The sequence below is a fragment of the Macaca nemestrina genome, chromosome 6 (assembly GCF_043159975.1).
Source record: "Macaca nemestrina isolate mMacNem1 chromosome 6, mMacNem.hap1, whole genome shotgun sequence".
Classification (NCBI taxonomy): Eukaryota; Metazoa; Chordata; class Mammalia; order Primates; family Cercopithecidae; genus Macaca; species Macaca nemestrina.
The window spans coordinates 145,192,658-145,206,260 of NC_092130.1; the positions used below are offsets into that span (position 1 = coordinate 145,192,658).

The following is a 13,603-nucleotide window of genomic DNA, read 5'->3' on the forward strand; positions in this document are numbered from 1 at the left end:
TCAGGGATTGTGCTAATTTGCTCAAGCAATGAAACTATTATCTGGAAGAGTAGCTGCAATTAGAGTTTCCTATGTGGTTATGTTTATGACATCTATCATTCTCCAAGATCCATTTGTTTTCTGCACAAGTCAAAAATGCAAGTTGAATAGGGATGTAATGGGAATCACCACCCTTGTAATCTTTAAGTCCATAATGGTGCCATTAGTCTTCGAAATCTCTGTAGAGTGCAATATTGCTTTGGTTTTCTGTTTTTCCAGATACAGGTCATTTTAGTGACTTCTACCTGGACTTTCCAACCATGATAGTTTACACTCCACACTTCAGGGGAGCAGCATGATTATTCTGCCACTGCTGAGTATATCTATTCCAATTACACATTTCAAATCTGGGGAAATAATCACAATCAGTTTGGGGAATTAGACCCTTGGAATTAGGGTCTGATTTCAAGATCTAATGTTCAGTAGTCTCTTGAAAAATATAATTATTTTATTTCCCCAGTGCATAGCCACACTGGTAAAAAGCTGTAGGTTCCTTTGGAGAAGGCTGGAGAGGGGGTAACAGTATATATTTCTGGTAGTGTAGTGGGGTATTTTCCCAAGAGACCTTGCCTCCTCTTTGTTCCAGGGCTTTTGTGTCTATAGATTGTCTGAGGTCTGTGTGTTTGAACTGAAGTTATACTTTTGTTTAATCTATTTAGGACTCCTTTGCTTGTACCAATCAAGTAACAATTTTGTAAACTTCTCATTTTCTTTTCTTTTTGGGACGTCATGATGAAGTAGCTAATGCTCTAGGTCTCCATGAATCAGATTATTCTAATTATTGCTTTGACTCTACTATTCCTCATGGTAACCATGCCTACCTTGATTTTGGTGCTTAAGTGCTACCACTTGACCCCAGCCACCCCAAGATGCAATTAACTCCATTATATTTAGGGATCCCACTTCAATGGCATCATAATTTCCGACCATGAAGAAGAACAAACATAGAGCTCTCACCCCTTGCAAACTCACACTCATGGTGAAAAAAAATGTGTCCTCTTGTTCTGTTTCCTTCCTGCACTGGGTTAGCAGGCCTTACATCTTCATTTCCCTAAGCTGTTTGATACTTTTCAGGGTACCAAGGCAGATCTGGCATTTTATTTTTATTTAGTGTAGGCCACCCTTTCATCCATGTTTAATTTAATTAACCAAACAGATCCCCTTTTAACCTATTGAGCTACAATGATGAATCAAGAATCTCTGTCTAGTGCCTCATATCAATAAATTCAATCTAATCAAACTTTACATGCCTTTCACCATTACCTCACATACTCTCCTACACATGTACCCCAGATTTTTGTCATACATATTGTTCTTTTGGTGTATAGTGAAACTTCTTATGGGTAACCTTTGACACTTCCTTGAGCTTGAGTCTATTTTTGAATCTAAAAGTAAAGAGGGATGCTAAAACAGTATCTTTCAGCAAAATAACTGAAAGAGACTGTACAGTTTCTCATGCAAATGAGATTAACTTCTCCAGATAGGTGTAGGAAAGTTGCTTCTACTGATAAAGAAGATTCAACAGAAGTTAGGGGTTCAATAGCCCCAGATTCATAGGATCTGCCCATATGTCCCCATCTCAATTTTTAGGATCTCATTTCCCAATCATTGCCTGGACTTCAACAGAAAATACCTTGCAAGGTGGGGAATTAAATTTCATTGTAATTCAGTCTCAGGAGGAGACTGGGTTTGATTTTCAGAAACATTCAACTCAGTAGCTGTAGGAGATTTTTTTTTTAGGGCAGACAAAGAAGCTTTCAGGTCATTAATGTGGAGATGGAGCTTGGAATTTAAAGCCTTGACCTCATTCTTTTCTTTCTGTGCTTTCTCTATCAAATTAGGAGAAACCAGCTATACTCATTATACTCATGAGTTTGATTTAAATATCCCAGAACTTGCCTTTTAGAAACATTTGCTTAGGAGTATCCAATGATGATATTTTGCCACATATCTATTGCCACCTAATGCCACAGGATGAGTGCCCTCTTTAACACTGAAAAGAGTTATTGACTTCAAACATAATCAATATTTGAATCACTTGGTCCTTATAATAGAGAACCAATCCTAGGAAATCAGAATCTTAGGAAATCAGAAAAACAGTATCAATTGGAGACACCCACACCCACACCCACATGCACACGTATTTCAAGGACTTGGTTTACATAATTTGAGGTGTTAGCAAGTCCAACATCTATAGGTCAGGTAGGCAGGCTGGAAAGTCTCAAGCAAGATCTGATGTTGCAGTCTTGAAGCAGAATTTATTTTTCCTCTGGGAAACCTCAGGGTTTTTTGTTTGTTTGTTTTTAAAACCTCTCAACTGATTGGTTAAGACCCACTACATTATTGAGGATAATCTATCTTACGTAAAGTCAACTGATTGTAGATAATAAGCATGCTATAAAATATTTTCATATCAACACCTAGATTAGTGTTTGATTAAATAACCATGTACTCTATCCTAGCCAAGCTTACAAATAAAACTAACCATCAGAGAAGAAAATTTGGAGTGCTCTATTTTATGGCTTCCTTCTCTACTTGTGAAAAAATCTTTGAAGTACAGCTCTGGACTTGAGGGTGGTGCTCTTCTTTCTGAGTCACATCTCTACTCTGGTATCTGAGTGCTATGTGGAGGGGTGGGCAGTAGGCATAGGTCTCCTTGCTTTCCTCCCCCAGCAGGAAACCTCACACTTACAAGGTGGGTCATGGTTAAGTGGCACCCCAGTATTCGCAACACTGCTGTGCCCAAGGTAGAGCTCATGCTTCACAAGTGGGGGCGGGTTGGTAGAAGGGAGTCCCTACCTCCTGGACACATTTGGCCAGAACTTAGCTGCAGCAACAGGTAGAAGAGGGCAGGATGAGAAATGTTTACATCCTGCTCCTCCCAGAAAAATAACTCTCTGGCTGAGAGCTGGGGTAGGGGCAAGAGAGAGGGAGCCTGCATTCTTGGCTGCAGTTTGGGAGTTGGTGGGAGCAGTCAGAGGAAGTCGGCCTCTCAGAGTTGGTTGAGTAAAGGGAGACAGTGGGTGTTCATTCAAATACCACAGACCCTAGGCTCAGTTTTCAGTGAATTTTTGTAGATTTTCTTGAATAAATATTTCTTCTTTTTCTGTATGCCCTAGAACAATGTCCAGCATTTGTGTGTGTGTGAGTGGGTGTGTGTGTGGTTTTCACCAGTTTTGGTATGAACAGTGTCTGAAGAGTTACTCATGCTATTATGCTGGGAATGGAATGCTGGTAATGATGGAGCATTGTTAAACTTACCAGGCAATTCTTCTCAGGAATGTAACTGAAGCACCATGCCTTCTACTTTGTGTGTGGCAATGGCACATCCCTTTTTGTGAGTTCCTTTTTATATATAGTGTGTCTTGAATAAGTGCACCTTGTGCACTTATGTCTTGAATGATTGTGCTTGATGAATCTCCTCCAAGGAGGACATCTTCAATGTAATGTCATAACTGCTCCTGGATATGGTTGGATATGGTGGTGGTCTTCCTGGCAGTGATTGTGGGCCAGGATATTAAGGTTCCCCACAGTGAGCCAGTTACAGGTGATTTATGGCCTTTTAAAGATAAAAATAAAGGGAAACTGACTGAGATCCTATTGAAATAGGCCTTGAATGGAGCATATTTGCAAATCTATGGTTGCAAAATATTAGTTAGTTAGTATTCAATTGTAGTAAGCAATTTTTAATAACCATGGGTATGAGGTTCTAAATGTGATGGATCCTGGCATTAAGGCTATAGTAAAATGTTGTGAGGCATCATTAATTCTTGCTAGGTTTAAAAATAGTCCAATGTGGGCTTTTAAAGGGAGAAAGAATGGAGACAATCAACCCTTTTCTAAATAGATCTTTCATAATGGAGTTTAATCCTTAGAGGCCCTGTTTTAATCTGTTTTGGACAGTGTTAATAATTTTAATATGTTGAAGCAGATCCACAGCATCCCTTTTTGTTAAGCCAATTCTAAGTGCCAAAGAAATAATTTTATGTTAGTTTTTTAATTGTTAGATAGGAGTAGCCATGCCCAGAATGGAATGGAGTATTTTAGGAAATGAGTCTTAAGACTATGGAGTACTGATATGGTTTGGCTGTGTCCCCACCCAAATCTTATCTTGAATTCCCACGTGTTGTGGGATGGACCTGGTGGGAGGTAACTGAATCATGGAGACAGTTCCTGTGCTGTTCTTGTGATAGGGAATAAGTCTCATGAGATTTGATGGCTTTTTTCTTTTTCTTTTTTTTTTTTTGAGATGGAGTCTCGCTCTGTCACCAGGCTGGAGTGCAGTGGCGCTATCTCAGATCACTGCAACCTCCGCCTCTCAGGTTCAAGTAATTCTCCTGCCTCAGCCTCCTGAGTAGCTGGGACTACAGGTGCGTGCCACCATGCCTAGCTAATTTTTTTGTATTTTTAGTAGAGGCAGGGTTTCACCATATTAGCCAGGATGGTCTTGATCTCCTGACCTCATGATCCACCTGCCTCAGCCTCCCAAAGTGCTGGGATTACAGGCATGAACCACCACGCCCAGCTGAGATATGATGGTTTTATAAGGGAGAGTTTCCCTGGGCAAGTTCTCTCTCTCTTTGCCTGCTGCTACCCATGTAAGACATGACTTGCTCTTCCTTGCCTTCTGCCATGATTGTGAGGTCTCTTCAGTCGTGTGGAACTGTAAGTCTATTAAATCCTTTTTCCTGAATAAATTACCCAGTTTCAAGTAGGTCTATTGGGAGAACCCACTCCCGATGTTTAACATGGGTTCTTTTCTATTTCCCAAGTGTCTCGGCTGAGTTGAGAAATAAAGGGAAAGAGCACAAGAGAGAGAAATTTAAAGCTGGGTGTCCGGGGGAGACATCATATGTCGGCAAGATCCGTGATGTTCCCCGAGCCGTAAAACCACGAAGTTTTTATTAGCGATTTTCAAAAGGGGAGGGAGTGCATGAATAGGGTGTGGGTCACAGAGATCACATACTTCACAAGGTAATAAAATGTCACAAAGCAAATGGAGGCAGGGAGAGATAACAGGACCACTGGATGAGGTAAAATTAAAATTGCTAATGAAGTTTTGGGCACGCATTGTCTTTGATAACCTCTTATCAAGAAACAGGGTTTGAGAGCAGATAACCTGTCTGACTACAATTTATTAGGTGCGAATTTTTGTCCACCTGATAAGCCTGGGAGCACTACAGGAGACCGGGGCTTACTTCATCCCATCGGCTTCGACCATAAAAGACGGGACGCCTTATATAGGCTTACCTATATAAGGCCGTCTATAGGCTTACCTTCAGGGCGTATTCTCTTTCTCAGGGATGTTCCTTGCTGAGAAAAAGAATTCAGCAATATTTCTTCTATTTGCTTATGAAAGAGAAGGAATATAACTCTGTTTTCGTCCAGCTCACCGGCGGCCAGTTCAAAGTTACCTCTCTTGTTCCCTGAACATCGCTGTTATCCTGTTCTTTTTAAAAGATGACCAAATTTCATATTCAAACACACATGCTCTACAAACAATTTGTGCAGCTGACACAGTCACAGGGTCCTGAGGCGACATTCATCCTCCTCAGCTTACAAAGAAGATGACGGGGTTAAGAGATTAAAGACAGGCATAGGAAATCACAAGGATATTCATTGGGGAAGTGATAAGTGTCCATGAAATCTTCACAATTTATGTTCAGAAATTACAGTAAAGACAGGGGTAAGAAATTATAAAAGTATTAATTTGGGGAACTAATGAATGTCCATGAAATCTTCATAATTTATGTTCTTCTTCTGTGGCTTCAGCCGGTCCCTCCGTTCGGGGTCCCTGACTTCCCGCAACATAGGTCTTTATCAGTAGCATGAAAACAGACTAATACAGGTATTTGGTACCAACGCTTAAGATGGGGCATATATGTTTGCCCTCTATATTATATTGGATAACTCCTTAAGAGTATAGAAGTGATATTACTTAAATTTAGTGAAATATTCTGATATACCTGTAACTTTTGCCCCATTGTTGATTAAGGTTATTATGGTTTGCATGGGTGTATTCGATCTGATGTTAATCTAGAACTTATAATGTAGGGAGAAAACAGCCAATCAGTGTCCTTTAATTTTTCTGTAAAAATAAATGTTAGATTTCCAAAAGGTTAAGTTGTAGACCTTTGTTTTAGTTTTTGTTCTTGCATCCCACCTGTCCCCCTCCCCACCCCTTCTGGCTAACCTAATTCTCTCTTTCTCTTTTTGGTTGTTATCAGGTGTACTTTTGTGGTGGTGGGTGGGTGTCGTTTCTAACATGCTCATCTTTGTAAGTTTCTTTCTGAGAGAGTTCCAGTGAGTATCAGCAAGGTTAGAGACCTTCTTTCTGGTAATTTTGAGAGACCGAAGGCTTAAATTGGGTTTGAAAGAACTCTTTGGCTGTACATTGTTGTCATGGGTGCTTTTCCTGATAACTCTGTTCATCTGGAGCATTTTTAGCTATAGAGATATAATCAGCAATACAAGCAAATACATTTTCTGAGGTCCCAGTGGACCATCTATTTTTAGGATTGTGGATGTGAGCATGCCATGCAATGACTGCCATTCTTCACACCATTTGGTGGGATCATATATTGCACTGATGTCAGTCTTAACCCTGAGTGCTCTTTACAATGATGTGTGTGTGGGAGGTAATATCTGATTGGGACACATAACCAGTGCTCATAGGGTAAGAGTTATTCAACTGATCTAGTGTCAGCCACAGCTCGTGCTGTAATTGAGAAACACAATTCCATCTGAGTCATACAGATAGCTTTGGTTTGAGACACATCACCCAGAGCTACTGAAAAGAGGGTCCCAATTTGTCATTCCTGTCTCACAATGCAAATTATTGAAACTTCTGATTGAAACTTGAATTGAGGTGAGGATTTTCCCACTTTGGCCTGGCTTGCTTGGTTTGAAGTTCTCATTAGTAACAAGGGAGAATGAGTTGAAGTTTTCTTCTTAGTTTGCCTACTTCACAGAAAGTGAAGTAGGAGCTGAGGCTGGAAAGGAGTCAGCAGTCGAACTCCAAGAATGGAGTCAGACTTCTTATTACACATGGGTGATGGGGGAGGGGTGGGACTGGTAAATATAGTGAAGGGAACTACCATTTTTAAATTTTGCCCTTTAGAACTTTTTGGCTTAATAAAAACCTATTTGTAGGTATCATTTTAAATAATGAAAATGAATTTTTCTGAAAGAGAAAAGAGTATGGGCTCTGAAATCAATCTGACCTATATTTAAAAACAAGCCCTACAGGTCATTATGTGTGCAAAGGAGACAAATTACCTCACACTGCATTACTCTCTATTGTCTCATCTATAAGTGTAATAGCTGTTCCTTTAAATAAAAACTTTAGGTGGAAACTTTTATAACTTTAAATTGAATAAAAGTGCCTGGATAATGATAAAGTCTCAACATTATCAGGTTGTGCAATAGAATGAATGAAAAAGAAAAACAAAACCAAATCAACATAAAACTTCAAAAGTAAACATTTCCATAAATGTAAAATTAATAGAATAAAACTTTAATATCATCATGATAATGTTAATCCATGTTGTATGATATATTTACCTTTTTTAACCAATTGGTATTTTCTTAGATATTAAAGAGGAGGAAAAATCATACCAAGTTATCAGGTGGTTTTTACCTGAAGATAATCAAAAAAGAATTACGAAGCATTTCAATAGCTACATAGAAACAGCATTGGATGGCAGGTAACTTCTTTTTATTCTATGAAGCAAAGAGTCACTATTTTAGTAATACAAATGAATAGAGAGATGCATCATATTTGGAGTGAGTTTTAGAGAAATGGATGGGTGGGTGATGGATAGATGGAGGAATAGATGATATGTGAGTGGATGAATGGATAGATGGATGAATGGTTGGATAAATGAGGGGATGGAGAAATAGAGGACAGGTGGGTGGTCAGGTGGATACAGTAGACAAGGTTTGCATTCCCAACAATTGAGTCTATATTGTCCTTCTTCTACCATAAAGATTCTATAGAAAGCAGGAGATTGCTCCTCTGAGCCTTCCTTACAACACTTCATGTATAATCTTTGTATGCATTCTCCCCAATAAAGAAGCTAGGATCTTCAACTCTTTTGTTTGTCAAGAAAAAAGAAACACCTATTCTCACTTATTTTCCCTCCTTTGTCCTTTCATAAATTCACCAGTGGAGAAAACTCTTATGAATATTGATTTTTCACACCTTGAACCTTCACCTTTTAAACTCCTTAAAGATAATCAAATACCTGGATCGTACACAATGAGAGATGAGCCTGAGACTTTTTGACCTCACCTGGAATACAAGGAATCTCTCCTTCATCTGCCACATAAAAGAGGAGAAACACAAATCCATGCCATTCTTAGTTAATTATAGTGGCTTCATCCTCTTTGCTTTCCTTGAAAATTCTACTCAGTAGTCAAGGTAGTGCTCAAATCTAATTATTCCATAAAGCTTGCTTCCTCACTCAAGCTGGAGGACCACATGCTCTCCTCCATAGATCTGGTATATAGCACTCATTTGATACTTAGTCTATGGCATCTTGTGTTGTTATACATTTTTAAAGTGTATGTCTTGTCTCTTTTCTTCCAGCTTGATTTCTTTGAAGACAGGTTCCAGATACATGTTAAATATTGACTAAGTTACTGGGATCAGTGCCTTCCTGTGATTTTTTCAATTTATTTACTTGAAATATGATTAATGTTATACTTTTGAGAAGTTTATACTGTATACATTGAATTTATCCACAATATTTAAAAATCATTCTTTATGTAAAATCTTTTTAAAAAATGAAATAGTGGATAATTTCAGAGAATCATCATTGTTGTAATTTAAAGTTGATTCTTAAGAACAGGCAGAGATCTGCATGTCACTCATGAGTTCTAAACCTGTAGGCCTTCTTTATGTGAAGTGACAGGCTTGCTGGGCTATTGCTTCTTCCTTTCTTTATGTGATTAGGAGGTCTGTGGTCTCCAGAGCACCTGTACCTATTACCACTGCTCAGGAACTTCTTCATCTATTCTTCTGGATTCTATACAAACAGGATCATTTTCTATGCAAGCAATGATGGGAAGACATTGAAGGGCAGTAGCTTCTGGAATAGTGACATAGGCAAGAGTCTTAACTAGGTGTCAGTAAAACTTTAGCATTATTTTATATGAATGTTCCAGCCAGCATGAAGTGAAAAGACTGATAATAAACTTCAAACCAGGCTTTCATTTTTATTTGTTTTTTACTACTTAACTCCTAGGCTAGGAAGACGAATCTCATTTCAGCTGAGATTTTGGATTCTAATATTGTGATCAAAAAGTTCACTGCACGAGACAATCTGTCAAATGCAAGATACACAGTATTTTTTAAAAAGACTACGTCATCAATAGTTAAGGAGCCTGTCAAATTACTTACATAGATTTCTGGAGAAAAGATAGTCACTCACAAAAAGTCAGTATATAAATGAGGGTTAACAGAGCATCACAGGATTTATAAAGGAGACATAGAACTCTGAGACCTGCTATAGTCAGAGTTGGCTCCCAGAGTAGAAGGACATTGAATTGGCATTGATGGTGGGTGGGAATTGGGTCAGGGGAGGAAATAGGATGGGAGCAAGTGGGGACATTTTAGAGAGCAGAAGTATCTGGACCAGAGTGACCAGAGCTGAGAGTATTTGTTGAAACATTGTAGAATGGGTGGATGGATACTGGTTATATTCTTACATACCTGAAATATTTTTTTGAGTCCAACATTCTCCCAAATACTGTAAAATTATACTTTCCCAAATATTTACTATTTATTTTCTTTATTACAGAGATGAATTTGAAGGCCTTCTAAAGTTAATGGAAATATTTGGGATTCAATGTAGTTATTTGCTAAGCAGAAAGGATATAATGGATTCCTTAAAGAATGAGAACTTTGATCTGGTATTTGTTGAAGCATTTGATTTCTGTTCTTTCCTGATTGCTGAGAAGCTTGTGAAACCATTTGTGGCCATTCTTCCCACCAGATTCGGCTCTTTGGAATTTGGGCTACCAAGCCCCTTGTCTTATGTTCCAGTATTCCATTCCTTGTTGACTGATCACATGGACTTCTGGGGCCGAGTGAAGAATTTTCTGATGTTCTTTAGTTTCTCCAGAAGCCAGTGGGACTTGCTGTCTACATTTGACAACACCATCAAGGAGCATTTCCCAGAAGGCTCTAGGCCAGTTTTGTCTCATCTTCTACTGAAAGCAGAGTTGTGGTTTGTTAACTCTGATTTTGCCTTTGATTTTGCCCGGCCCCTGCTTCCCAACACTGTTTATGTTGGAGGCTTGATGGAAAAACCTATTAAACCAGTACCACAAGTAAGTAAACCCTCAGCATTCAGTTTGGGATTCACATAGAGTCCTTGGGTGCATAGTTGGTGGCTGCGACCTGCCAGTGGATTCCTGAAGTTGAAGTAGGGATTGGCAAGGGAGGCACCTAGCGTATGTTCTTAAAGGAAGTGCTGACTTTCAGAGTTTGGCAAGTACAGTGTCAGGTCTTGCAGGATCCTGAGATAGAAGATTTCCTTAAATTGGCTCTTCTCTTGCCATGCCCTGGACTTAGAATCAGTGAGATGAACCCTTCAATTAAAGTTGCCATTTTAATTTTTATTTTGTGTGATTATGTGTAAAATAAATATGTAGTTAGTGCCGATTACATGCAATAATTGTTAAGGAGATGAGCTACTCACAGTGAAACAGACAACACTGTGGATTCGGAGTAAGCAGGGTGGGACTGCATGGGACTGACAGCAAGAACTGACAGTGGTATCTCCAGTGTTCCCTGCCTGTAGAGCCCTGGCTCCTGGCTCCACCTAGACTTTCTGACTTGATTTGTCTGGAGTGGGCCCCTGCTATTGTAATTTGTAAATGCTGCCGGGTGATTCAAACGCACAGTGCAGACTCAGAACCACTGCTATAGAAGGTTTTCAAAGGGAGGAGAACTCAAATGAGTTGGCTGCCTGTTGCCTCTGAGCACTGGGTTCCCATTTTACAGAAATCATCATATTTAGTATCTTGCCCTCTATAAGGAGGTGTGGTCATCTTCATTTTTATTAATGGAGGAGGACAGAAGCACAGGTGATGTAGGTGACCTTCCCACCACTGTGTAGTGCAGAGGCCCCCAAGACCCTGGATTGGGCCTGGACTTTCCAGGTACCAAAGTGACTATTCTTCCTCTCCTGATCTTACATTGAGTAAGCAGGAAGAGTTGGGGAATGATCTATAGATGAGATGGGCTTTGCATTAGTGGTAGGTGTATTTAGGAATGGAGCTGGGAGGGAAAGCACCCCAGGTCAGAGAGCAGGGGACCTAACGTGTGGAGGTGCAAGTGAGATGGCCATAACACTGGGTTCTCTGGGTGACGCTGGCTAGATTAGTGTAGTAGAAGATTTGTTTGCATTAATAAAACCATGGGGATTTAGCCGAGGTCTTAGCTACTGGGAGGGTGGGTCAGGTCTTGGCATTGGGGCAGCTGTGGAAATTGTTAAGAAGAGAATAAAGGGAGTTGAGATTATGAGATAACAGATGCTTATTTTCAAATATTTTTTCTCTTTTTGATTATTTTAATTGCAGTCAAATATATATAATATAAAATATACCACTTTAACCATTTTTAAGGGTATGCTTCAGTGGCATTGAGTACACTTATATTGTTGTGTAACTATCATTACCATCTGTCTCCAGAACTTTTTTTTTATCTTCCAAAATTGAAACTTCCTGTGGATTAAACAATATGTTAAATAGAATGAGCATTTGACTCAGCCGTCAAAGATGCGATTCAGAATAAAGTGGTTTCCATTTTTTCTTGGAGGTGCCATACCCACCCCACATTCCGACAACTACAGGCATGAGCAGTGCACAGCACCTCCCCTCTTATCCCCTACCTTCCCACCTCGGTACCTGGCTGTGTCCACTGCATGAACAAGCCATTCCCAACAGCTACAAGGGGTGGGAAAAAAGTGAGGCTGCCATTGTGGCCCCATGAACCAGCTGGCCAGCGCCTCCCAGTGGGACTTTTTCTCCCCTGGCCAAGGAGTTCAGCCTGGCCTGAACTGGGGGAAGGCTATAGTGATTAAAGGAACCTATTTGCACAGAGCAAGAGGTTCTTTCCCCAGGACCTCCCCCTTTTGCCCCTTAAGCTGTATTTTTCTTTCTTTTATTTTTTTCGTTTTCTAAGCGAGAGGGTTCCTTTTCCCAGCACGCTGCTCCTGATAGAGAAAATAATGGAGGAGCGACCCCTGCTGGCTGATAACTGCAAATTCGGCAGGGCCCATTTGAGACAATCTGAACAGACACATGCAACCCCTGAAATCTGTTTTTGTCCCAAACTCAATTCCAGGTTTCAGGCTGAGGCCCTAGAAAGGAAAACCTGATTTGAGGGATCAAAAGTCAGGCAACAGGCACAATGTAAATGGGCAGGACCAATTCCTGCTGACTAAACCCCCACTTCATGGAGGGAGGCTATTCTCCATGGCATAAATGAGGCCCAGGGAACTCAAAGGTTTTCAACAGCAGGGGAAATAGAGGCATAGGTGAGGGGAGATAATTCCTATTCTCTAGTCCCACCCTGCTTCATGGGTGCAGACCACAATGGCACCTGTGGGTGGCATCCATGAGGTTGCCAGGACTCAGGGACAACAGATGGAAGAGAAAGTCCCTTGCTTTCTCTCTCCCTCACACCCTGAGTTTTCGTTGAAAGAAGGAAGGGAAATGAGGGACACCTCTATTTCCCTGTCTTTCAGAATTGGCAACCAGCTCTCTTCACCACCCCCAGCTTATTCTCCTCTGGAGTGTATCTTGAACCACTGAGACTGCTTTGACCCTCAGAATCTGGAGGAAAAACACCTCATAGCCCTCAAAACAAAGGTTTGGCCAAATTATGAAGGACTGGCTTGGTCTCAGGAAGGAACCATTCATTTTGATACCATCTAGCAGCTGGACCTTTTCTGTAGACGTGAGGACAAATAGTCTGAGGCCCCATATGTGCAGGTTTTGTATACCTTGCAGGGAAATCTAGACCCTTGCTGACAGTGTAGGATTGATCCAGCCCTCCTGCTTGTCATTTCAGGAGAGGCTGCAAAGGGCAATTCCAGGGAACTAAAGAAACAAATCCCAGAGGCACTCCCAACAGGGGAGCCAGCTCCCTCCAGCTCTGCTCCTCTGGGTCCACCTCAACCTCCCTGTCCAGCTGACAATCTCTCGCTTGCCTAATCCTAGAAATCCTCACCCTAGACAAGCCCCAGTCTCACTCCTGCCCTTCCAATAGATGCCTGGTGAATTTGGCCCCAGTAAGGTCCAGGTCCCCTTCCCCCTACAGGACTTAAAGTAAATTAAGGGGGATTTTGGTAAGTTTTCGCATGACCCTGACAGATATATAGAGGCTTTCCAGAATTTAACCCAAGTATTTGAACTCTCTTGGAGAGATGTTGTGCTACTTTTGAATCAGATCCTGATGGAACGCTGAGAAGCAGTCTGCTCTGCAAGTAGCTGAGAGATTTGGGGATGAACTTTGTTTCACATATAGTATCAGGAAAGGGGGCAAACTTTA

The 13,603-nt window shown here is 40.6% G+C and overlaps 1 protein-coding gene across 2 annotated transcripts in view; it reads left to right on the forward strand.

The window, feature by feature from the left end:
- The window catches only part of LOC105473071 (UDP glycosyltransferase family 3 member A1), a 44,885-nt gene that overhangs the window by 20,688 nt on the left and 10,594 nt on the right, over positions 1-13,603 (forward strand). For both annotated transcript variants that reach the window (XM_011726685.2, XM_011726686.3), the window contains exons 3-4: positions 7,631-7,745; positions 9,843-10,374. In XM_011726685.2, the coding sequence (XP_011724987.2) occupies positions 7,631-7,745; positions 9,843-10,374 (647 nt within the window). The remainder of the gene's footprint in view (positions 1-7,630; positions 7,746-9,842; positions 10,375-13,603) is intronic.